Source organism: Falco peregrinus, chromosome W, assembly GCF_023634155.1.
Source record: "Falco peregrinus isolate bFalPer1 chromosome W, bFalPer1.pri, whole genome shotgun sequence".
Lineage (NCBI taxonomy): Eukaryota > Metazoa > Chordata > Aves > Falconiformes > Falconidae > Falco > Falco peregrinus.
Window position 1 is genome coordinate 24093805 of NC_073743.1, and position 24974 is coordinate 24118778.

At 47.3% G+C, this 24974-nt stretch overlaps 1 protein-coding gene across 10 annotated transcripts in view; it reads left to right on the forward strand.

The window, feature by feature from the left end:
• Nucleotides 1-24974, forward strand: part of LOC129783148 (mitogen-activated protein kinase 4-like) — a 47193-nt gene that overhangs the window by 18656 nt on the left and 3563 nt on the right. For 3 of the 10 annotated variants that reach the window (XR_008745133.1, XM_055792960.1, XM_055792961.1), the window contains exons 2-6: nucleotides 3225-3547; nucleotides 3940-4633; nucleotides 14080-14224; nucleotides 20672-20833; nucleotides 22984-23185. Coding sequence is in view for 9 of the 10 variants with exons in the window: in XM_055792960.1 (XP_055648935.1) it covers nucleotides 4088-4633; nucleotides 14080-14224; nucleotides 20672-20833; nucleotides 22984-23185 (1055 nt within the window). In the remaining variant the exon portion in view is untranslated. Of the gene's footprint in view, nucleotides 1-3224; nucleotides 3548-3939; nucleotides 4634-5857; nucleotides 10640-12384; nucleotides 12602-14079; nucleotides 14225-20671; nucleotides 20834-22983; nucleotides 23186-24974 lie in introns of those variants that run through there. The other 7 variants (XM_055792966.1, XM_055792962.1, XM_055792963.1 and 4 more) reach the window with 7 other exon arrangements.

The window sequence follows — 24974 nt, forward strand, 5'->3', positions numbered from 1 at the left end:
CCCCCACTCCCCTATCCTCTCTCGGCATGACTCATCCTGTTAATTGTTATCTATTCACACCCCTTGTCCGCCCAGGGTTCGTGACCTACAAGCTCGAGCACATTCCCCTCAGCTAACTGATTGTCACCCATGGTCCTGATTTCCAGGCCCCCTCCTGCAGAAAACCTCCGGTTTTGCTGCCGCCAGGTGTACCTCTTGCAGCCCCCTGGTTGCACCTCAGGTTCCAAGCTTTCCTCAAACCTTTTCGTGGTCCTCAGACACCCTGCTGCCTTCTTGGGGTATAAGCAATGTGTGCTCCCTTTCCACGACCATGTAGCTGGTTGCAATGCAGGGGTAACCTTCCTGCACAGGTTGATCTTTCCTGCTGCCCTTACAGAGCCTCTGGCTTTATTTACCTTCTTTTTCTCCTTCACTCCTTGTTTCTCATGTTTCTCATCCTTTTTTTTTTTTTTTTTTTTTTTTCTTTCCCCCTCTCCTTTGCCTGTAGACCAGGGCATCTCTGGCTGTGCATTGCTCTGCTTCCTAATAGCAAGAACAGCTTTCTCTGTTCAATCCTTGCGTGCAAAAGCCAGCATTAGATAATCATTGGATTGAAGAGAGGCTGTAATTATTTTTGCTTCCAACTACAGGAGCAAGCAGTGTTTGCCAAACTGCTTGGTAACTGCTGGCAGATGCTCTTCGGAGGGTATCCCTGCCCTGCCTATATCTCTCCCTGCTGTCATATGGTCCATACATCTTTGCTTTAACTGTTAACTTGTTCCCTCTTCAAATAGCTGATCTGTGCTGGCCTGAAATGTTGCGATTCTCTTCCACTTTTAATGATTGATGGTTGCAAACTGAAACAAAGCTCAGCATTAATATTTTCCCTATCGTTGCTCTGGGTAACTTCTGCTAGAGAACAGGAGCATACTGCCGGCAATGCCTGATGCTTGGGGGAGTGCAGAGTGAGGGACCAGGCTGTGAACCCACTGCCGGGTTAATGGAGCAGCTCTGGTGATTAAGGGCTATAACAGAGGTGTTATTCTGGCATGAAGAACGCATTTGGAGCAGATCTATAGTGATTTTGTTTTATCTTCCCCCTCTCTGAGCAGCACTGGGACTGGCTGGTTATCTGGGACATCCCTGTGCAAGGTCAGAGCCCTTGTCATGCAGCTGGCTGGTCCCTGCAGGTCTCCCCAGCTTTAGAAGGACCCGGTGGTGCTCTCAGTGGGTGGCACGGGGCATCGGTCTGCACATGGGTCTTGTGGCAAAGAGGAGGTGCAGCAAAATAATCTGTTGCGGGGGTGTTTGGGAGCAGGACTGGGGCCGGGATCAGGCAGGAGTGGGTGTCCTCGCTCCTCTGAGATTCATAAACATCTGCAGGGAGACATGGTAGGGCGAAAGCTTTGATGAGCTGATCATCTTGAAAAAAGAAAAGCCCAGCTGTTTCCTAATGCTTCATGCCTTTTGTTCAATTCTGTTTCTAAATGAAGTAATTGCAACTGAAAAATTGCAGTGGTTATCTGGAAAACTTGAAGTGCTTTGAGGGCTTTGAACTGTCTTTTCCCACCTGGAACATCTGTGAGAGGTCATCCCTTGCCCATGGTCACCCCTGCATGGTACTGGAAAATGATATTTTGTCAGGAAAATCCCCAAAATATTGGGATCCTCTGGCTAAATCTGCATCCTCATCCCCAGCAGACATTAGTATTTTCCCGTTATGCCATTGCCAGCAGTTGTTTGAGGGGTCTGCCATTGTGCCAGCAGGTGTCTCTGCTGCTTTTTTTTTTTTCCTTTAAAAGCCAGTGCACCTTGATAAGAGATTCTCCCATCGCTCAGGGGAGCATGTGTTAGCACAGCCAAAACACAGAGAGGCTTTGAAGTATGGAGTTAGGCTCCTGAGACGCCACAACTTGCTGCTGTTGCTCACCCTCCTTGTGTTGGGTCCACATTTGTTTGTTCCAGCTTAATGGCAAGGCTGTCATTAAGTCTTTTCATATTAATAGGGAGTGAAAAATCCACAACTTAAATGTTGTATTATTCATCTCTGTATATTTATCTGTTCAGCTGTACTTTCAAAGAATACCATAGGACCCTAGATCTGTCTTGTGTATGTACCTTGTTTGCACGGAGGAGTTGTTGGGTCTGTGAAACCGTGACCTCCTGGAGGAGAAGAGCAAAGCCGGGAGGCTGCAGGCTGGCTCACGCCTCTGCAGAGGGTAGCTGCTAAACTTGGACAGATGGGGGAAGTGTTTTTGCAGCGGCTGGCTGGCAAGCGCATCCTTACGAAGGACACAGTGAGAGATGAAGTCAGCTCCTGTTTTCCCACCAGGTCATCCCACCCCTGTGTTCATCACCGGCAAAGCTGATGGAGAAGCAGGGAGCCAGCTGCTCGAGCCGAGCGGCTCTTGGCAGAGCAGGGTGCCTGAGCTGCGGTTGCAGGCACTGCTGATGGATGGCAAATCCCTGCAGCTAATGACACATCTTCATCTGTCTTAATGAGGATGCTCTCCTCCTTCCTCCCCCAGCACACCAGAGGAGAAACAAGCTGTGTCATTAGCTGCTTGTGCACCCCAGGCTGAACAACGCTGGAACGTCTCTTTATAAATGCACTAAAATGGTGTGGTTTGCTGCATGAGGGAAGGGCTTGGCAGCTCCCTGCAACCACAAGCACAGAGCCAGCGGCATTCCCAGGCCTCTGCCAGGGTTTGCTGTGGGACCCCAAATTTGGGGGGTGTCCCACCCTCGCAGTCAGTTTTTAAAGGCTCTTTGCAAAACCAGCAAGGGTGGCACAGACTTGTTTGCTTGAGCAATTTTGCTTGTTGTAAACTGAAAAAGTCTGTGGCCCCTCCCTGCTCTCAGCTGCTCGGCAGGGAGGGTTTATAGGCTTGCAGGCTGCTACCGTGCTTTCCTTGCAATGCAGTTTAAATGCAGTCGGAGACACAGCATGCCGTTCAACCTTTGCAAATCACTCCATAACATTTTCAGCCAGATTAAAATTGAAAAAAGAAAAAGAAAAAAAACCCAACAAAAAACATCAAAGGGGAAGGGAAAAGTTTACAAATTTTAAAGGAAAAATGAACCATCTGAAAAACGCTAGTAACGATGCATGCTTTTGGAGGGGGTAACTAATGAGTCTTCGAAAGGTCACAGTTTTGCTCGTGGTTAACCTTCAGCAAGCCATTACATAGGCAAGGCATAGGCAGTGCTGGTATCAAATGAATCCATCTCCTCTTTTCTTCCAGGAGTGGGGCTGAGACCTGCTGAGGGATGAATGGACTGCCCAGCGCAGGGAACTCCTCCGGCAAGCTGTAAAGATCAGATGGTGCTTGGCTTTGTCAGCAAAAGACGTACAAGGGGAAGGTGTTGGAACTGCAGACGTGGAAACTTGCTGTGCTGAATGCAGCCAATAAAGTGAGTTTTGGTCTGCAAAACATTTGCTGCCATCTAGATTTCTATCTGTTGATGGGGAAGATGGGGTCTGCCCCTACTGAAAAGGCAGCGACGAGAAGGGCAAAGCTTTGCTGACTGTTGGGGAGCCTGGTCAGTGCCTGGATGTGCTTCACTGGTGAGGAAAACGCTCTCAAAACTTGTGGGCAGGGAGGGTTTGGGGCAGTGGAGGGGCCATGGGGCTGCTCTGGGCTCTGCCTCATGGCAGGGCTGGCCAGCTGCCCTGGCACTGAGATGCCGGGGATGTGGGGGACACCAGCCCTGTGCTTCAGCACTGTCTCAGGGACATTGGAGAAGGAAAACAAGTGGCTGAAAAATGTAGCAGTGCTGATTTTTTCATCTCAAGAAAAATAACCTTTCTGTTTTGCTAGAGATCTCTGGGCTGTGTTTATCCATGCTGCTTGGAAAGTCTTTTCTACCCCTAGATTTCTCACCCAGTTTAAAATGTTTTATTTGTGTGTATGTGTGTGCTTGCATCTATTTTCACTGTGTCTGCGTGTCATCTTGAAGCAATGGGCTCAGAGCAAGCCCCCCCATGCATCTGTAAGTAATAATGAGGTGCTTGATTTCAAACCACATTTGTAATCTGGAAGCCCTTCAACTATCCCAGCTTTTCAAGTGACAAAGGAGAAAAAGCCGAAAGAGGACAGACCCCGTGATGGCAGAGAAGTGCGACTGTATTGCCAGCATGTACGGGTACGACCTGGGCTATCGCTTCATTAATTTTCGCCCCCTGGGCTTTGGAGCCAACGGGCTGGTGCTGTCCGCCCTTGACAGCAAGAGCTGCCGCAAAGTGGCAGTGAAGAAGATCACCATTGGCGACACACGGAGCATGAAGCACGCTTTCCGGGAGATCAAAATCATCCGCCGCCTGGACCACGATAACATCGTGAAGGTGTACGAGGTGTTGGGGCCAAAGGGCACCAACCTGCGTGGGGATTTTTTCAAGTTTAATATGGTGTACATCATCCAGGAGTACATGGAGACAGACCTGGCGCGGCTGCTGGAGCAGGGGAAGCTTGCCGAGGAGCATGCCAAGCTCTTCATGTACCAGCTGCTGCGGGGGCTGAAGTACATCCACTCGGCCAACGTCCTTCACCGTGACCTCAAGCCAGCCAATATTTTCATCAGCACGGAGGACTTGGTGCTGAAGATTGGCGACTTTGGGCTGGCCAGAATCGTGGATCAGCATTACTCGCACAAGGTAGGCAGTGCCAAATTGCCGAGGTCAGTGCTGTCACAGCTAATATACATGTACTTATATGTATTTTATTCCATCCCAGCAATGTATTGTGGTGAGACATGCATTTGCTTGCTGCTTTACTTAAATGACTAAAATCTGTGTTTCTCGTTTTGCTGCTTTTATAAATCACGAGCTGCTGTTCATCTCTGCAGTGGAAGCATGTGGAAGAAGTACCTGGCTTGTCCACAGCCACTCTGCTTGTCTTTGTCCTTGCTTCTATGCCCACCCACTTCTTAAAAACTCAGCTCTGTCTGAATTACACTTATTTAATTGTAGGGAAAGAGGGATGGTTCTTTGAGATACTTTCATATTCTTTCATTTGAGGTCAAGATCCAAATAACATATAAAATTATTTTGCTTTTTGGTACTTACATACTGTATTATAATGCAATAATAATTGTGGGTGGCTGGGTGCAGCCCAGGGCAGCCTGGTGTGTCCTACTGCTGCCCTGCTTGGGGCAGGGGATACCCAGAGCCCTCCAGGCCCCCCCAGCCTGGGCATCCCTTGTGATCCCATCTGTTGGTCCATGAACACCTTCTTGCAGAGTTCTGGCTGGGATGGAGGAGGAGGGAAAGGAGGAATGAAAGAAAATGCAGGAAAACAAATACCTGTCCTTGAGTAAGGAAAATCCATCCCCTCCTTGGGGAATCTTTGGGACTGACTCAGTTTTCATCTCCTGCTGCTGTCATCAGCTCCTCTCTGTCTGCCCAAGGAGGGCTGAAGCTGCCCTGAAGTGGCACTTTCTAACAAGGAATTAGTGAGCCACAGGCTATAGGCTCCTCCACAAAAGGTCGCATTCCCCAGCAGCTGCCAAACCCTTAAAAATATTTTATGGTACTGAAAACGGTTTTATACTCAGGCAAAAATTCAGCTATTAAAGGAACTGTGGTTTTCCTCTTAAATGTAATTCAGCATGGCAGTCTCTTGCAGTGAAACCTAACTGGTGGGGTAGCCCTGGATATGTTGTTCTCTCTCAGGACAGGGGGCTGGGGAGGGACCAAGCATCCCACGGCCACTGCGGCCATGCTGCCCCCAGGCTCTCCCTTGCCCTCAAGAAAGGGAGGTTGGAGCTGGGAGAAGCTTGTAGTGGCTTTGTTGGCAGAGCAGCTCTAAGTGGGAGCAGTGGCTGTGCTGACAGCAGGCAGGCGGTGTGGGAGGGAGGGAGGCGAGGAAAATGGGTGAAAGTCTCTGTAACATGCAGTCCTGATGCTAATGGATTCTGAAGGGAGTTGCAGATGTTTAATGCAGGTTGCTATCCGGGCTGGAGCTTTTGAGCAGTGGAGGAACATGGTGGAGGCTTCATCAACTCGCAGATCCATGAGGTCCTGGGAAAAAGCAAAGTATCACATGGTCTGTGCCAGTAGATGTGATGCAGTCTGCAGCCAGTTTTTGGTTAAAGTTACCATTTGATATTGTAAGATAAGATAAAATCTATTTTCTTGAGCTGGATGTTTTTGTGGATGAGTGTCCCCCATGGACCCACTGTTGCACCTGTGCTGAGGTTTAAATGTGCTTTGCATTTACTCGTGGGTTTCTGCCCAGCGCAGCTCTGATTTGGGCACTGTTGCTTTGTGCAGGGAGGATGGCAAAAAGGTGATCTCATGATCCTGAAGCTGAGCCTTGACCTATTCTGGGTCTGGGGTTTGGGGAGAAACAGAGCCTGGGGAAAAGGAAGAAGGTTGCAAGGGACATCAAGGAGTGTGTGGGGTCCTTGTCACTGCTGTCTGCCCATCCTGTGCTCCCTTTCTCACTAGTTATTTATTACACAGCTCAGGAAGAGGCTCCTGGCTTTTTAAGTGTGTGGGTTTGGGTTTTTGTTTTTTAAAGTCAAGTACATTCAGACACTTTTCCCAAGGGAGGGTAACTCCCAGAGAAAACCCCTGCAAACAAAGCAGCACTATGTGAACTCAGAATGTCACTGATTTAAGGAGCATCATCTTTTCAGAGGCTGCAGGATCAGGGTAGGAGTTGTTTGTCCATGTCTGCTGCAGAATTACTGTTATTTCTAAGCAATTCTTCATCACCCTAATACCAGCCAGTACAGTGGGAAAGAGCTGACAAAGGCTGTAGCTTTGTGGTGGGACATAACTTTGCAAGATGCTGTTGCTTGAGCATCCTCAGATTCTTCCCAGGGGTGGGAGGCTGGAGCATCAGTGCAAAAAAACCCCAGCAGATCCCCACTGTGCAGAGAGACCTGGGTACTGCTCCCGAGCAGAGCTGAAAATAGCAGCTGTGGTGAGCATCCAGCACCACCAATAATATCAGTTATTTGTAAATTCTGGTGATGGGGAAGACTGCTGAAGCTGGGTGATGGGCACTGCAAAGGCAGAGGTACAACAGGAGGGCTTGGATGGGTCTTGTGTCAGTCCTGCTTTTGATTGTCAGCTCTTCTCAGATGACTCAGAAAAATCAATTCCTTTCTGTATTTCTCTTTCAACCTCCGCTTTCCTCAAGGGCTCATACAGATTTATAAGCTCCTTGCACTGTGCTCTGAAGCTGCGGAGCCTCTACCCTGCTGCCGACCAGCACTGAGCAGAACAGGGATCCTTATACCCTGAATTTTGGTGTAGAGCTGCCCAAAAGCAGATGAAATCCTGCTCCCTGGGTAATTAATTACTGAAATCACCCAGACATCCAAATCTCTGAAGGCAGTGCAGAGCTACATCTCTAGCATAATGTTTTCTTGCAAGCCTTTGCAGTGAGGAAGGGTTGTCTTATATGCTTAGATTTTTTTCCCTTAAGATGTTTTGTATGTGGAATATGCTTAGTCTGATGGCTGAGTTCTGCTAACACAAAAAATTGAGGTTGTGTGTTGTTGTTCATCTAAAAGGTCACAGCTTTTCTGACCTGATGTTTCTCAAATCCCAAACCATCCTGCTGAGTGTTAAAATGACGAATAATAACTGCGGTAGATGGTGAGCAGGGTTTTAAACAGTCTAGAAATAATGTGCCACCTAAATAATTGCCCTTACTTGGCAATGTGTCTTGTTGACATGGCTTGCAGCAGGCAACCATTTAATTAGGATAATTTGATGGGAAAAGGAGAGATCTCCAGTTCTGGGAGATGCCCTGGGACTATAGCAGGGTGCTGGCCTTTACCAGCTTTGAAGCAGAGCAGCTTCTCCTGAGTTTCTCCCACCATTTGGCTGGTGTTTGCTGCTCAGATCCATTTCTCCATGTGGTAAGCACAGCATGGGGGCATCTGTTTGTTTGAAACTTCCCTGTAACAAACAAGATGAATTTCAAGCTGCCGAGGTCATATCCAGATCTGGGTCCACACCTTCACCAGCTACTTAGACCTGATAGCTTAAGTTTTAGCCCTGTATTAGATAAACACGATTCTAAGCTCCCTGGGTGCTCACATGCTTGCAAACATATCCTTAGGGCACAGAATATCAGGTCTAGCATTTCCTTTGGGAGATGTGCATCCCTCCCTCTCTGTCACCCTGTCTCTTCCTTGATGCTCTCACCATCCAGCCATGCAGGCTTCTTTCTCTTCCTTCTTACTACTCTTTATCCCCAGGAGTTTGCTAATCCTGCTGTTTATCCCTCTAGAACATCTCCACATTAATTCCTTTTTCTTGGGTCGCTGCTGTTTGTGGTCTGAATGCTTTGCCGTGTGGCTTGGTACCCAAATGGTGAGTGGAACAGTGTTGGAGATGAAGATAAGAGGCAGCTCTGACCTCCATGAGGTCCTTATCCTTATGCAAAACAGTCAAAGCCAAGTGTTTTCTTTCTCCTAAACCACCTCCTTACTGAGTGCAAGCCTCTTGCCTTCGCCATCGGAGCACTCTGCAATGCCCCCTCCATCTGCAGCCTCATGGTCCTACCTGCCCTGCACCTCGCTGCCTTCCCGCCATGGTCCAGTCCCTGCCATGGTCCAGTCCCTGCCTGCATTTCTTCAGAGGCTGCCTGGGTGTGTTTAGCTGCCCATCTATCTGTCCGTTGCCACTCTTATTCCCTAATAAGTATCTTTGTCTGCAGATGAGAGTACCCTATGTGATCTGCCCCATGTTTGGAGGAGAAAGGGGTATAAAAGTGAGATGTTGCCCTCCCTTGAGCATCCTCAGCTTGTGGTGGGCAGGAGGGATGGGAAAGCAGGGAGACAGCAAAGTCAAGCATTAAAAATTAGAATAAACACCAATGAATGTCTAGATTTAAAAATAATAAGCATTTTGGAGGGCAGACTGAGCCCTGGCCATATCTGCCATGTGGTGTGTTGCCTGGTGCTGGTCAGAGAGGAGCCGTTGGGTTGGGTGGTCCTGTCTGTTGTCTTCTCCAGAAATGTCTGCCATATGGGGACATGGAGGCTTCCTGAATCTCTTTGCTTGAGTGATGAGACAGCAAAGTGGGACACTCCTTAGCCTGCCCATGTTGTACAAGATAGTCAAGTTTTCTCTACTGGTGGCTCTGCCTGGTGCCCCAAAACACTTGGGGGCATCTGCATGGGCATGCCAGGGGACCTTCTCTCTCTTTGTCTGTTAGCAACATTAATTACAGAGTAAATTGGCAGAAGTTCCATGCTAAGGAGGGTGCAGCAGCCCTTTTAGGGAGAGATTTCGTGGTAAATAGTTTCCAGAACATCTTCAAACCTTTTAAGTCCTCCCTTTGTTTTATCCTTGCTGACCAGTGCAAACATAACAGCCTCCACTTCATCCAGTAAAATAGTAAAATTCCCAGGTCTGTCGTCATGAGGAGGTTTTCAAAGGAGGTGAGGGTGTGGGATGTTGCTCCGTACTTGCCCTGGAAGGGAAGGGACCACCCTCCATGTTCAGCCCTTGGGCAGCTGCCCGTGGCCCCATGCAGCCAGCACTGAGCCTCCCCACTGTGACCCTGACTGTTATTCTCCTTTTCTATCCTCTGATGAAGCACATAATAGTCTGTGGTACTGTAATAAATGCACTCTGTCATCCCAAAACGATGAGAACACACGTCACATTTCTGGAGCCATGCACAATGGTGGTTTATTTTATTATGGAGCAATGTTCCTGCAAACTGCATCTTTCTCAGCCCCTCCTAGAACTGCCCTACCTGCCTTTTAAAAAATAAGGTTAAAAAACATGTTGTGAAGAGGCAGCAACCTGCTGCTGCACCAGGATTATTCCAAAAGCTTGGGATTGTTGCTGTTTTGACTCTCCCCCTTGGCACTGCAGCTGTCTGCACCAGGAGCTGACCCCGCTTCTGCAGGTGCAGCACCAGAAATCCTGTTCATGGCTGTAGATAGAGGTGGCTGTGGCTGGGTCCTGCTGAATTTCTAGTTTGTGGGCGCCTGGTCTGCACTTCTGTGGCTTTTTGTGTGCAGGAAAATGGATTTTGGTGTGAAATACTCTTAGGAGAAGCTTTGGGCTGCAGCATTTGGGGCTGTTTGGTTTGCAGTGGGTGGGATCCTGAATTTCAGTGTCTACCTCGAGCAGACCTGCCCTTGGTTCCTCCAGCTCCAAGAAGGTGCTCTGGGCTTGGACATCGGTTGTTTTGGAGCACTGGCAGATCTTGTGCTCCCCATGCGCTGCCGTGCCATGCTAGCTTCCCTCTGCACATTTGGGATGCAGGTGGTCCAATGTGACACCGGGATGCAGCAGCACCCACCCAAAATTGTCTCCTTCTGGTGCTACAAGCAAATCACAAAACCCATGTTGTGTAAAAATTAGAAAAAGCATTTATTTTTCTTTGCTTTTCAGTTTCCTTGCTGTGCTGTTTGGTACAACCTGATGCTTATCCTACCTATAGTGAATTCATCACCTTTATAGATTGCCTGAGCTGTTCCTGCACATGCCAAAGGAGCAGAGGAGAAGCAGGAAAATGATACTTGAAAATTGCAAAAAAAAAATTGCGTGGGAGGAGTTGAGAGCAAGCCTGGGGCTTGAAACTACTGGTTTTAATTAACTCAGTTATATTGGATTTTAAAGAGATCCTGGTGGTTCTTCAGAAAGGGCTGTGCTGAATCTACAGAATATTGTCATGAAGAGGTATGTTCCATCTTAATTACAACTAATTAATATGCTTCTGCTCTTGGTCTTTCTATCTGGTTGAATCTACATAAATGGTGAAATTCTTGTGCTAAAGCCAATGCCTTGTATGGCTGAAAGTGCTCGGGCTCTCCATCCTGGCATGGTTGCTGCCCTCACGTAAGTCTTGGAACCATAAGCCCGTACCTAACCCAGGTTTAGGTGGATCCTTACCCAAGCATCTTGCAGCTGTGCTGGCAACTGCATAATCCCATCTCCCAAAGCTCTGGTGATATTTCTCTATAGGACTTGATAGTCTGTCCACAGGACTGTAATTACTCCCTGCAGGTGGTAGGACAGGAACTTATATATCTAATAAAAATAAAGATCTAGTCCATGTTTTTAGCCACTGTGGAGGCAGAGCAGACATAGGCATTGGGGCTGTCTAAGCCGATCATGACTGGGGTGCTGTGCTGCCCAAGCCACTCCCACCAGAGGAACTTGGGCCAGGTTGGAAAAGTCTTGATTTTCAGACCTCTCAGCCCTTCTCAGTATTTCCCAACTGAGAAAGAGAAGGGATAACCCAGAGCCCAGCAGCAGAATGCCATGGGAAGCAAGGAGGGGTCCAGCTGTATGGTCCATGAGTAGGTGGGATGGGGAGCAGCTGTAGGTTGCTCCTCTCCATGGGTCCTTCCTGCACTTGGTGGTGGGTGACCCAATGGTCTGAGTTATTCAGCTGATGAAAGCAGGGAGACAACAGTCAAATACGCAGTGATGAGTAACAGACGAGGGAAGCACAATGTGAAGTGCTGCCAATTAATTGCCACCTGTAACCTTGCATGGCAGGGGGGGGTTGAAGATGTGTCCAAAATATTCAGGGAGGTTTTTTGCAAGGAATTTTCTCTGATACATGAGAGACGCCTATGGAAGAAAAGGTTTGGCTTGTCACAGCATATAGATATTTGCAGTATATTACTCATACATCTTGCATGGTGCGCACACCCCCGAGAACTCAAATCCATCTTGCTGTCAGAGGGGAGAAACATATCAACCAAGTGTTAAATCTGTAAGGAGAGTGGTATTCCTTTGCTGGGAAAGGGAAGAAATTGCTGTAGCCGTGAATTGCCCCGGGTCACTATCCCCAAAGTTTATTTTCTTAGGATTTTCCAGTAAATTCCAACATCTCCGTTGTTGGGAATAATTCCAGTAACTGAAAAGTGGCAGTCTGATCGGATAACGCCTGGGGCTTTTGTGCTGCTTCTGATTCGGTAGCATTAGCAAAAAAATAACAGCATTAAATGAAACTTCTAAAACAGCTAATCAGTCTCCATTACAACTTAAGAAGACCAAAATTAAAATATTCTTTTAAAAGCAAACTCTTTATGATTAAAAGCTTGACGGCTTGCACATTTGGAAAAAAACTGCATTGGGGAAGAGGAGCATTATAAACCTTGTAGTGTTTGTGGTAGTGCACTGTGCTCGTGTTTAGGCTGAGAGATGTATCCTATAAGATCGTAGGAAATGTTATATAGCATAACTGCATCTGCATTTATATTGCAACTGAAAACAGATTATGAAACTATATCAGTTAGGATGGAATTTTTAACTGAGTTTTTATGTGAACTGTATTCTCGCTGTCATTGCATTTTGATACTCTCCAAATGCTTCATGGCATTTAAATGCAATTCAACTTTATAATTTCATTTTATTTTGTCTTTTCTACTTCATTTCAATCTTCTCCTGTTAATGCATTATATTTAATATAGAAAATGCCACTTATGAATATTCCAGCATTATCCTGATGAAATAACCATTCATGTCCAACACCGATGTGGCACCCATGCATCCAGAGCTTGGCTGGCGGGTGAAGTGGGGAGCGCTGGGACATCCCTTATGATGCCAACATTATTTGCAGGATTGAACACATCCCCTTGATTTCAGCAGGAGCTGCTGAGTGCTTGGCACTTTTGTTAAATCTCCCGGGTGAGTTCAGGAACAGAAGGGCTGCGGTCCAAAGAGACGATTGCACTCTGGCTTTGTCCCATGGGGTGCTGCTGAGGGCATCTCCTTTAAAACCAAGTCAAGCATCCCAGATGAACATCCTCACTGTAAGCAAAGTAGGATGGAGGACGAGGACCTGCCCCACACTGCCTGGCTGCTGGAGGCAATGCCAAGGCACCAGCAGCTGGGTGGTGAGGGAGGGAGGCAATTTATTAGGCAAGACTCAGGCTCGGTGCAGAAAAGGCAGGGTTTACTAGCTCTGCATCAGCTAGCTAATCCCCAGAAGGGCATTCCTGCTTATCCCACGGCATCCTATTTTCAAGATTCTTGGCTGGGAACACTTGTGGGGCTGTTACCCACTCGGCAATGCTTTGAGACATCTGCTGCTCCATGAGGCTTTCCTTCCACATGGTAGTGATGTCCCTCCCTAAATCTGTTTTTCTGCCCGTTCTTTTGTTTTCCTCTTTATTACCATATCTCACATCTCACCCCCGTGAGTCGGTGCGTGGGCTCATCTGCAGTCCCCAGACCAAAGTGGGGCTCAGTGCAGCAGCATCCCAAGGATGCAGGCGGGGTGAACTCGCCTGGCTTCTGTGAAAGGTCAGATCCTGCTGAGCAAATCCTCTGGGCACTGCCCACTCAGGAGCCCTGCGTGCTCCCCGTGCCACCTCTGCTCTGGTCTTGCATCCCCCTGCAGCGCTCGCTGTGGGTTTGTGCCCAGCCGGGGCTGACCCACCAGCAGGAGCTCCCACGTGGGCTCCCCTGGGAGCTCCTGCCATTTAAAAATTAATTTTCAGCATCAGTGCTGGGAGTTGGATCCATGGGAATTCAGCAGTACGTAGCTTGCTGTTACTGGCAGTTTAGGTAGCTATGGAGGGACTATAGATACAGGATTAACTAGAGATAGACTCAGCAGAAGATGCAAACTGGTAACTTTTGGAAATCTAAACACTGTGCTTGGGGTACCGAGCTGGGAAAGGCTTCCTTCACACACTGCTGGGTTATAGCTGTGACCCAGCAAAATAATTAAACAATGTGCTTAACTTCCATAATGTCTCAGATGGTGGAACTGGGATTTATATAATAGGTGTAAGTGTTCTAACAGTGACCTGAAATAACTTTTGCAGGTACAATCTGCAAATCTGTGCTATTAAAGCCACCTGTCCTTTTGCAGAAGGTACTTCAATACCATGGTGACAAACAGCAAATAAGTTTTTTGGGAGCAGCAAGTGCTTTGCCTCCTGGAGCACTGAAGTATCTCTGTTTCTAATGGTGTGTCTCATGTCTTTGCTTCCTGCAAGATAATACAACCACAGTCTGCCATAAGTGCAGCATGAGCATGGTGGGCTGGTTTCTCTGCAGGGATCTGATGGTGGGACCACAGCGGGCAGCGAGGGCTGAGCAGGGAGGAGTGGAGGAGTTCTGCAAGGTTGCTGACATCTCTCTCTCTGTGCTTTCAGGGTTACCTTTCTGAAGGCTTAGTAACAAAATGGTATCGTTCCCCCCACCTCCTCCTCTCACCAAACAACTATACCAAAGCCATCGACATGTGGGCAGCTGGCTGCATCCTGGCTGAGATGCTGACAGGAAGGATGCTCTTTGCTGGTAGGTTTCTGGTTCCCATTAATTCATTTGTTTCTTTCCTCCCTCCTTCCTTGCTACCTGATTCTAAGGCTTTCTAGCATGGCAGGGGGAATTCTGGCTGGCCAGGGTCAATGGTGCCCCTGTGCCGAGCCTCACTGGGCAGGGATAGTCTGCTGCTGAAAGCAAAATCCCAAAGAAAGAACAATTCTGATGAAATAAGAAAAATTTTTTCTGTTTCTGGGTTTCCAACAGAAAATAAGAGCTTTTTGTTGTGAGAGAGGATTCTAAAATATGTAATAGGGTGGAGTATATGGACAGGAGATAATGTGGCCCTGTCCCAAGAGGTTTGTACTCTATGGTGTGGATCTGAATCATGATTGGTGTCTTCAAAGTATTTCTTTTCTTTGAGGGAAGACATTTGAATGCCACTACCTATTTTCAGCCATTTCCAGAACTGTTCTATAAAGTGGGTATTGGAGTTGTAAAGGTGCAGCGCAAGGAAAAGACAACAAAAAAAGCACTGGCAAGGAGTGCATAATTATCAGTGCAGCATTTGAAGCTCCACTCTGATGTTCTTGAGAAGCAAATCTTTATTTAATACAATTCCCAAAGTGCTACTGTCAGGAGCAAAGCTGTGCTTCCCAGGCTGGAATGCAGAGCCATTCATTCAGGAATGAAGCAGTGGTGCTCTGCCTGTTGAACGAGCAGCTGCCCTGGCCAAGGTCTGTAGCAATGCTCCTCCTTGGTTGTCTCTCTATCTCCCATTAGTGTTTTGAATGACAAGGTTTAACGCATTTTGTGAGCAGGTGTTTGCAGAGTTGTGTAAATAAATAATTAGACCCATTAATAATGGAGAAGGACATTTTCTTCACAAATATTGCAGTACGCTGTGGAGCTCTGTAGCCAGTGCTTGATTGCAGCTGCTCTGTTGCTCCCTCCCTGCTCCTGCTTACAGCTTCCATATTTCTTTTGTGAAAGCTGAAAATTAATCAGTCTGTATAATTTTGAAGAGATTATAATCGCTTCCCTTTCCTTCCTTCCTCTTGTCCTCTGTCTCCTCTCCCCAAAATTTTCAAGTCCAGGGACATTGGCTCTGAAAATTGTGCATCAGACCTGGCTGCTCCTGCTGCCTCCTTGGGATATATTCCAGGAGTGGGGACATCTCCACATGACACTTACCCTGCACCTGCAGGGGCATTTTCTGGTCTCACTGGGAGATGCTGCATGTGAGTGAGCTCCTGAGGCAGCTCTGCCAGATGCCCCCCCTTGCTAAGCTGTGGTTTGCACTGTGGAAGAGCCTCCAAGCTTTTTGGGTGGAAGTAAACAGGACAATGCCTGTCCAGGGCACCAGACCCAAACTAGCCGCAGGTAAACCAGCACAGCAGAAGCAAACCCCAGCGCAAATGGCAGGGTCCTGGTCCTGCAGGAATTGTACAAGACCAGAGCAATACACTGCCTTGTATTAAACTGGGTGTAGCTGGAGTCCCAGGGAAATCCTCCTGGACTCTTAAGTCAGTTTCTGTTCTCCTGTACTTGTTCCTAGTGTCAAACAGCAAAACAAGACTTGACTTGTCCAGGTCTTCCTCTGACCATCACCACCATGTCATAGCACTCTCAAAACTAGCCAGCTGCAACAAGGTCTTTTACCATCTCACGCCAACACACTCTTCATACCAGTCCCTCTGCTGCCTTCTCCTAGTCTCTCCTCATCCAGAGCACACTCTCTCTTCTCTTACTTCTTCCTCAGCTGCTGTCTCTTCACTGGCTCTCAACCACTTAACAGAACCAGCCACAGCTGCACCTTATCTACATCAGCCAACCCACTGCCCCTGAAGCCAACCCACAGTTATATATTAATGTTAATTATCCCAGTTTCCTTCCTCTACACCACCATAGCACCCAAGCACTCATCTTTGTCCTGGCTCTTCAAACTGTGCTTGACCATGTCTCAGCCCCAGTTTGGCTTTGTTGCTGTTTGTGGACCCCAGGGTAGAGGTTATATTGGCTGACACCAGCTGTCTATCACCTATGCATTCGAGCTGGTCCTTAAAGCTCCCTTCGTGGTCGAGGCAAAGGCAGCTCCAGGATGTGGTTCATCTGTCCTCTGTTAGCTGTCTGTCTTACATGAGACTGACTGTGCCTTAGAAAGTTATTTTTCCAATACTGCTCATCTGGAGAACACACTGAAGTGCCCATGCTGGTGTTACACGTGGCTACAAGTGAGATCAATCCCATCCTGGCTGCCCAGGCAGGATGCCCCAGAGCAGCCATATGGGAACCTACTTTGCAGGTTGGTTCCTAAGAGTCTGTAGCAGGTTGAGAATAGAAGATGGGACTTGGCAGGTCACAGACTGGGCTCAGCTGGATACGTGCTGTGAGCATCCCTGCTTCTCTGCTTTCCAGCCCTGTGCAACCACTTAATGCATCCCCAGATGATGGCAGGATACTTAGTTAAAGGATGTGGATCAAAACTGAGGCTCAAAATACATATTCCTTTCAGGTTGCTTTAAAAATAGTCTGTACAGTTTTTATGGGAAGGTCCTGGCCCTGTGCCCTGTTTTCCTGGCCTCCCCCTATACCAGTAAGTAAAGAAGAGCCAGGGTGGGAGCCTGGCAGTGGGGCAGTGTGCCTGTGGTGTCCCATGCCACGTACCATCTTTCATCTGCTGGTGTCCAAAGAGGAGGAGAATAAAATACAACCCCTCAGAACAGCTAAAACTGCCAAACATTTGCATGCCAGCATGGATTGATTTTTTGCTTTTCTCCACTTAGAAAGAGTTTACCCCTGGCCAGCTGTAGCCCCTGTCACTGCAGGACAAGGCTTTCAGAGAGTCCTGGGTCACTAGCAAACACTTCGTGGGAAATAACAGCAGTGTAGTTCCCAGAAAGTTGCAAACCTCCTGTAATTGCCTTACACTGGATAAATTGTTTTTTGAGTATGCGTCAGCAGTACAATTTGAGTGCTTAGCATAAATCAATATAATTAACTCAGTAGTCTATCTGGGGTGCTTAAGCAATGCAGTTAAATTAAGGTGATTGGTTATTAGGAATAGATTAGAACTGCTTTCACTCTCCTACACCAGTTAATAAATACCCAGTAAAGAGGGACCACAGCACCCTTGCCCTCCCTGCAGCCCCTTCTCTGGGGGGTGCGGTGGCAGGAGCAGCTTTGGGTTTGGCAGAGCCCCGGGAGGCCACAGGAAGTTTGGATAACCCAAAGCTCACAGGAGCGTAGCACTTCTCAAACAGCAAAAATCTGGTTCACAGACCTTTGGAGAGGTCCCCACCACAAGCAGCGTGGGGAAGAGCATCGGTAACTGAGCGGCTACAGCTCCCTCCAGCGACTTTTCTGCTCTCTGCTGCTGATGCTTATCTGAAAGCATTGCCAGTGGAAGCAAGAGAAAATAGGAGAAAAAGAAAAGTTGCCTGTCTGCGTGGATTTCTGTGAGGTTCACCAGTGGGGCTGCGCCTGTGACCAAGAGTTGGGAGGTGGCATGGTGGCTTTTCCCATGGGAGCAGTACTTGTTCCCAGAGGATTTACCAGCAGGGCTTGGGTGCTTACCCGGGATTTGGCTGCAAGCCCAGGGAAGGGTTTCCTTTTCCAGCACATGACACAGAGCTCCTTGTTCTCTCCTTGGGTAACAACAGCTCGTTGCATTTATTCTGTCTGTAGTTTGCGTTTTTCTTTTCAGATATTAATGCCTCCAGAAGGTCCCTAGGAATTACATAAATAGAGGATATTGGTGGAGAATTGGGTTCCTGAGAGCCATAATTCAAGCCTTCCAGCACTGCAATAGCAGCTCCTTTATGTGACTAAACACGGTGCCTTTCAGCTGCCAGTTAACTTCAGTGAGCAGCGGGAGCTGCACTGAGAGAACAGCCATAAAGCCTTTGTGACCTTTAATACCCTGTAATTTTGATCGCAATTTGGGAATTAGCCTGACTAACAAGATGCTTGTTTCCTGATGGTCATCTTTAGTTTCTCTTGGAGCCATGCTGCAAACCTCTAAATGACCTACAATTAGTTTTTCTGTAGGAAAGTGAATTAATTTACCTAGGATTGATACTGAGAGGGTGTCCCTCTGTATTTTTTGCTTTTCCTATTGCTCTATCCTCTTCTGAGGCTTTGTTCTGAGCAGATGTGTGGTGTGATGGTGATCAGCTGTGCTAATGTCAATGTTGCTTTGGGGTTGTCCAAGTTCATTGCCATGTCTTGGCTCAGAGCTCTGCCATTTGGGGTGAAAATGGCCACGACTGCATTGAACCAAACCTTGTTGGAGTGATGAGGCCATGATGGATGGAGACCCTTTCCCAACCTCGATGTTTGGACCCACCTTGCCCAGGGTGGGTGTGTTTGGGGTCAGCTCCATGGATGTGAGTCTGGAAACCTCCTGCGGACCCACAGGAGCTCTGGGCTGGGGAGGGCAGCCCATGTGAGGTGCCAGGGGCCTCCAAAGGGACTGGGTGGCCTGAGGACATCAAGCCAACAATGGTTTCCACCATCCCCTATGAGGTGGCCTCTCCACCTTCCCTGCAGATGTTGACACAGAAGGCTCAGACACAACTTATGCGACCAGTGTGATCAAGTTAGGGCCCCTTTATTAAGGGATACACAGCAATTTATACACTAGCACAAAGCACACACATTGCTTCTAGATTGCTAATAGGTTAAAGCTGCTTGTCTATTCACTCTCCTGCACTCTATGATTGGTCACGGCATGGTATACATGCTCCTCACCTACATTCTGTTTCAACATTCTATTTTCTTATTTTTCAGTCCAACTCCTTTATCTCTTTCCCACGTACAGTTCCTTAATAGTCCAACCCTCTTATCTCTCTGCCAGTACACAGTTTCTTTGTCTCCCTTGGCCTTGCATATGTCCTTCACAACAGCTGCAGCTTGTTACAGCTTTGGCCTGCTATTACAACAAAGTTACTTGGTCTGGATTGCTCATAATATGCCCATTGTCTTCTAGCCACTCCACATGCAGACTCATCAGAAGTGCTGTGCCATAAATGAGCTTCACTCCTCTTGCTGTGGATCAGCCAAACACTGCTTGCCAGTGAAGCAGCCTGAAATCTGTGACTTGAACAGCAGGGACTCAGTAGCCAAAAAATCCCTATTGGTTTGTCTGCCCCAGCCAGCTCTATGTCTTTAACGGATAGTCCTGCCTCTAATGACAGAATATTTATAACTGGCATTTCTGGCAGACAGAAGATCAATAGTGCAACTCAGTATTCCTGCCAGGCTGCTTCTCTGTACACATAGGAAGCTGGAAATCAGCTGTAGAGTTCTTGGTCACATCCAATAGTGCGCTAAAGAATGAGATTAATGTTCATTAATGAGGTGGTTGGCTTCCTTCCACTGGCACTGCTGCTTCTCTCCTCTCACTCACTGGTAGCCAGTCCTGAGCAGGGGCTTAGGGATGCATGGATAAATATGTCCTGAAGGAAAAGGATTAAAAATATATGATTGCTTATAGCAGTTGTGAGGATTGTCACCATCAGAGCCTTGACTTGGTGCCCAGGAGCCAGCGGGAGTCACTCAGAAAATGCTTTTCACATCGGCAGAGTGCAGAGGTTGGGCACTTGTTCATTTAAAGATGAAGCTTTCGGATCCTTGGAGCTGGGTTCATGATCTTCTTGTTACCATTGGGGTTGTGGCAGCACTTTTTGTCACTGCTGTACAGAGGGGCTTTGCTTCTCCGTATAGCACAGCATGTGGCAGGGACATGTGATGACAGCACTGGGCACTGCACTGCTCAGCTGCAGCCATGTGAGCTGGGATGCTTCATTTGGGGTTTTGAACAAACCCAGCCATGGCATTGCTTAGAGTTGTTGGTTTTGAGGTCATTACAGCTGATATTCATCTCCTTCTATCAGGCAGGATGGAGCCCACCGATGGATAATAGCTCCCACCTCTGTGATTTTGGCTGGGTTGTTTCTGCTCAGCCTGGCAGCCTCAGGGTGATATGCCAGGAAAGCAAATCGTCTAGGTTAACTCTTTCACCCTTAAAATGAGGTGACCCAGCTGGGAGTCCCACCAACATGAGTGGGAGAGGGAGGTGTGGTGGCTTTGGGGGCTGCACAGCCTGCATGGGTGCAGACAGAGGCACCTCACCTGAAGCTCTGCCTCAGACATGCCTGAGCAGCTGCTCTGTGTGCTGCTGTGTAGGGGGAGAACCAAAAGGCGAGCTCTCAAGCAGGAGATGGGATGGAGACAGAGGGGCAGGGAAGTGACCTGGAGACATCATTGCACCTGGTTCATAAGAAGGTGGCGAGGGTATTTTCCTTGGAGCAAAGAGCAGTGGCTAATGCCGGGAAGCATCAGTGTGGAGGGGCTGGTGGGAGATGAGACACAGCACTGCAGTGACATGACTCATTTCAGAGGAGTGGTTGATAATACCACACGCTCCCCCTCAATTAAACTTCTGGGTTTCATCTCACTGCCTGTTTTCTGCCTGTTTAGGGGGTCATGAGCTGGAACAGATGCAGCTTATTCTGGAGACAATCCCTGTTATCCATGAGGAAGACAAAGAGGAGCTGCTCAAAGTGATGCCCACGTTCATCAACAGCACTTGGGAAGTGAGGAAGCCGCTGTGCAAGCTGCTCCCTGAAGTGGACAGCGAAGGTACTGTTATGCCCACTGGCTTCGGCAATGTCCTTCTCCTGGGACTTCCTCCAGCTGCCATGTTTTCAGACCTAATTCCCTAGAGGAGGGGTGGGTGGGAAAGGACTTGTCCTCTAAGGCCAAGTGCATGAACACTGGTGAATGGGATTTAGATATCTGGAGGTCTGCTGTGTGTGGTCCCACCTGTAGCTCAGGCATCCTCACCGCTGTCCCCCCAGGTCCTGCTCACTGTTGCACCAGGGAAGGCGTGGGCCGCAGGACAGCACTCATGATGCAGTAGCATTTTCGCAGGTAGCCCCTAGAGAAATAAGGGTGAAGTAGTCTTCCAAGACTATTCTAAGACACTTTTAAGGTGCATCCCTGCCTTCCTGTGTCTCTTCTTGAGCTGTGAGGGTTCAGTCTAGAGGTTATTTTCAAGACCTGTTCATGTTCTTGGTATGCTTTTTGCAAGAATGTAGTTATGTAGTACAAGGAGATAAAGGCTTTTACTTCACAAATATCTGAACTTCCTGAGATGGTTGCTACAGGCAGAAATGTCTGAGTGCTCCGAGGCTTGGACGTCACTCACATTAGGCTGTTGCAGCCTGCAATACTTGGATACCTCTTCAATCACTTCCTTTCTTTGGCTAAAGCTTAAAAAAAATCAGTGTGTTGTTGCAAGGGGGCTGCAAACCACAGGCTTTTGGACATGATCTTTTTCCTGGAGCAGCTTTGTAGGCAGCAAGAGCTTGCAGATTGGCACCAGAGTTGAGCAGTGTGGACCAGGCACGTCACCTTTTCTGAGCTTCTTCCAAGGCTTAAACTGGGATGGTGGATGTGGCCACCTGCTTTTGGGAAGACGTCAAGACCAAGCCTGGCTTATGTTCACTGGCGTAACTGTACATTATAAGATGTCCGCTGTATGGGCTTGGCAGCGTGATACCTGTCAGCCTGGGTTACCCAGGGACTGTGTCAGCCTCTGGCAAGCAGGAATGGATTTATTCCCTGTCGTTACTGCAGGAAGAAAGGTCACCTGCGCCCCTTACATAATTCATTGACATTTTCCTGCCTCTCTGACCTGTAATATATCGTAATATATAACTTGTAATATATCGTTCCACCACGCTTCTTGCCTGCAGTCAGTGACCTGAAGCTATTGATTCCTTCCTACTTATTAATTAGTCTAAGCAATGGAATAATCTCATAGGAGGCAATTGGATATTAGTTAATGTTTAAGCACTGAAGCCATAGGTATGACCCGCCCTTGCAGAGTGTTTTTGCCCCTAAAGAAGCTGTCCCATTCACACAATTACATCTTTAACAGGGATATTTCTGAAGGTAAAATATAAAGTTGTAACTGAAGAAAAGCTTATTCCTATTTGTGTTATTTGGACTCTAAGGGACTCTTCCATGGACCCAGAATCAACTGAATAAGCAATGTCTTTAATGACAGGATTTGATCTTTTCACATAACCTCAGTAAAAGGAATCATCAAAAAAATTACAGTGAATCCTCTATGTTTAGATCTAATTCCAGCCACTTTAACTGAACTTAATTTCCTCCTTTATCGTTGTAGAAAGAGTTCATGCTCCACAGTTTTACCAAAATAATTTTAGGCACTTGGAATCTTTTAAATATTAATAAGTAAAAATAATTTCATAGTGTTGGTTATGCCAAAGACTTTTAAAAATTGCACTTTAAATCTAATCCTGCTTCTGTTGCACATAAAGATGTGAAATCAGTTGGCTGAAATGCAGTGAGCTTGTCAAATGGATCTGAGAACATGGAATCAAATCCCAACACCATCCAAAGGTCCTTTTGAGGTATGAGCTCAGTGTTCTGGCCTGGGGTCACAGCACCGGGTATAATATGTATATCCTGTGCTGTGGAGGTGTGTGGTTCTCGCAGTTGTTTCTCCTGCCTTGCCAGATGAAGTGACACCTGCAGGGGCTGCAGGATTGCTGCACTGCGAGTACATGGCTCCCGTGGGGGGCAAGATGGATGCGGCAAGGACAGAAGTGCCCATTTTAGATGCACACGGGATGTGACCTTTAATTCCTTCCTTACTTTGAGGGGATTTGTTATGGGGGATCCACGAGGCTCATCCTGGAAAGGAAGCTGGTATTGCTTTTTTTGAGGAATTAGTGAGCTTGTTTCTCTTTACTTCACAGCTATTGATTTTCTGGAGAAAATACTGACATTTAACCCTATGGATCGATTAACAGCTGAGATGGGTCTGCAGCATCCTTACATGAGTCCGTATTCCTGCCCTGAGGATGAACCAGTGTCTCAGCATCCATTCCGGATTGAGGATGAGATTGATGATATTTTACTGATGGAAGCCAACCAGAGCCAGATGTCTAACTGGGACAGGTATGGTAGCCAAGGCTGGGCCAGAGACCAGATACTGGCTTAAATTCCTTAGACAGAACTTGACTGGTGAGTCTCTGACCTGCTTTTGACTGGGTTCAGTCACACGTATTCCAGACCCACGGCAGACACCTGCTTTTCCTTCTTTATGCCATATCAGAATTCTAGCCCAAGCTGGCACCTTGTTGAAGCCAGTGAGATGTTCATAATTGATTTCCACAGGGAGCAGATGTTGAGCTTGCACGTTCCAGTTACTGAGTGTCTTTCTGCTCTTGGTTTTATCCACAGCCTATATTGTCTTCATTTGAGTTACATCTGTTTAAGTGATGTTACGGTTCTTTCTGTCCTCTGTCCCTATAACGCAAGTGATAAAATAATGTAGTTCTTGTACCTTTTGGGGACTGGTCCTGATTTGGAGCTCTATATTTATCACTTTTCAAGGTGCATAAGCCCAAGAGGCCACAGATCTGGGGTCTTTTTAAATATCCTTAATTGTGTTGACTTTTAAATGGTTTGCTGAAAGTCGTACAGGAAGTTCAGAGCAGATCAAAGCCTTGAGCTGAGGTCTCTCACGTCCTAGATGATTACTCCAGTTGCTAAGCCAGTCCCAGTACTGAAGAAGGTAGGACAAAATAAGTAGCTAAGAATTAACTAGGTCCACTTTCTTATGGAGCTCCTTCCAGCTGAGTAGGGTGAGCTGGCTGAGGATGTCTGCAGCATTGTTCCTCTCTGCATGGCAATTAAATTCGCTCGCCTTTTTATTCCACTGTATTTCACCAGCATTGAAAAAATAATCTAAAGGAATCCCTTGTCTTCACTATTACTAATCTCTTTGTCTGGGTGAACAAATATCAGGATGGAGGCTGGGGGGGACAACCAGGTAAATTAGGTAAAGAGGAAAGGTGGAAGCTTTTCTCAGGATATCTATCTTCAGTGTATCCCCACAGCTCCAGCATCCCTGCCAGTTATAGTCCCAAAAGCAGCAAATCAGCTGCTGCAGGTCACCTTTTTATCTCTTGGCTTTCTTGGTGTGATACAAGAAGATGGGACCTGGACTATTGGTCCTGCCACCCAGCAGGGGACATCTGCTATAGGGCCATAAATTTTGAAACCCAAGCCGAGTATTTTAGAGACAAGAAATTATTTTGCCTGTGTTGTGGGACACCTAAAGGGTGTGTCATTGGTGGGATATAGAGCCCCAATACCTGAGATAACATGTCTTTTAAAGGCAGCTTAGTTAGGAACCAGTAAATTAGATGTCACTTTGAAAACCATGTCTAAGAATGGGTGTTGTCAGGTAATTGCAGTCAAGGGAGTTCAACTTGCTTGAGAAGTTAGTGCTTAGCAAGGTGACCTTTCAGGGATGCTCTTGGTTCGCAACGTCAGAGTAAACTGGTGATGTCCAGTCTCAGTGGGGATTTAAGCTTATCTTTTTTACTTTTATGGCAACAAACAAGGAGCATTCACTGCAGGTACTTGTCTGTGGGATGAGGGAATGTTTATTAGTATTTTTAATCGTGTTTTAATCGCAAGTGGAGGGAGGGTGATGAAGGGCTAAATGAAGGGGCCGGTTGGTTTGGTTGTTGGGCCTTTATTCCCACTACTGGTCCCATCTCAGACTCTTGATAAATTACTCAGCCCCTCTGCCTTTTTTAACATGCAAGAAAAAGGTCTCTAATATTAATAAGAACTTAGAGATTTGTAGGTGATTAGTGTATCAGCAAAAAAAGGCAAAAATGGCAGCAGCAGCATGCATGTCTGTTTGAGCACCACTGTTTCTAACGAAGCCATC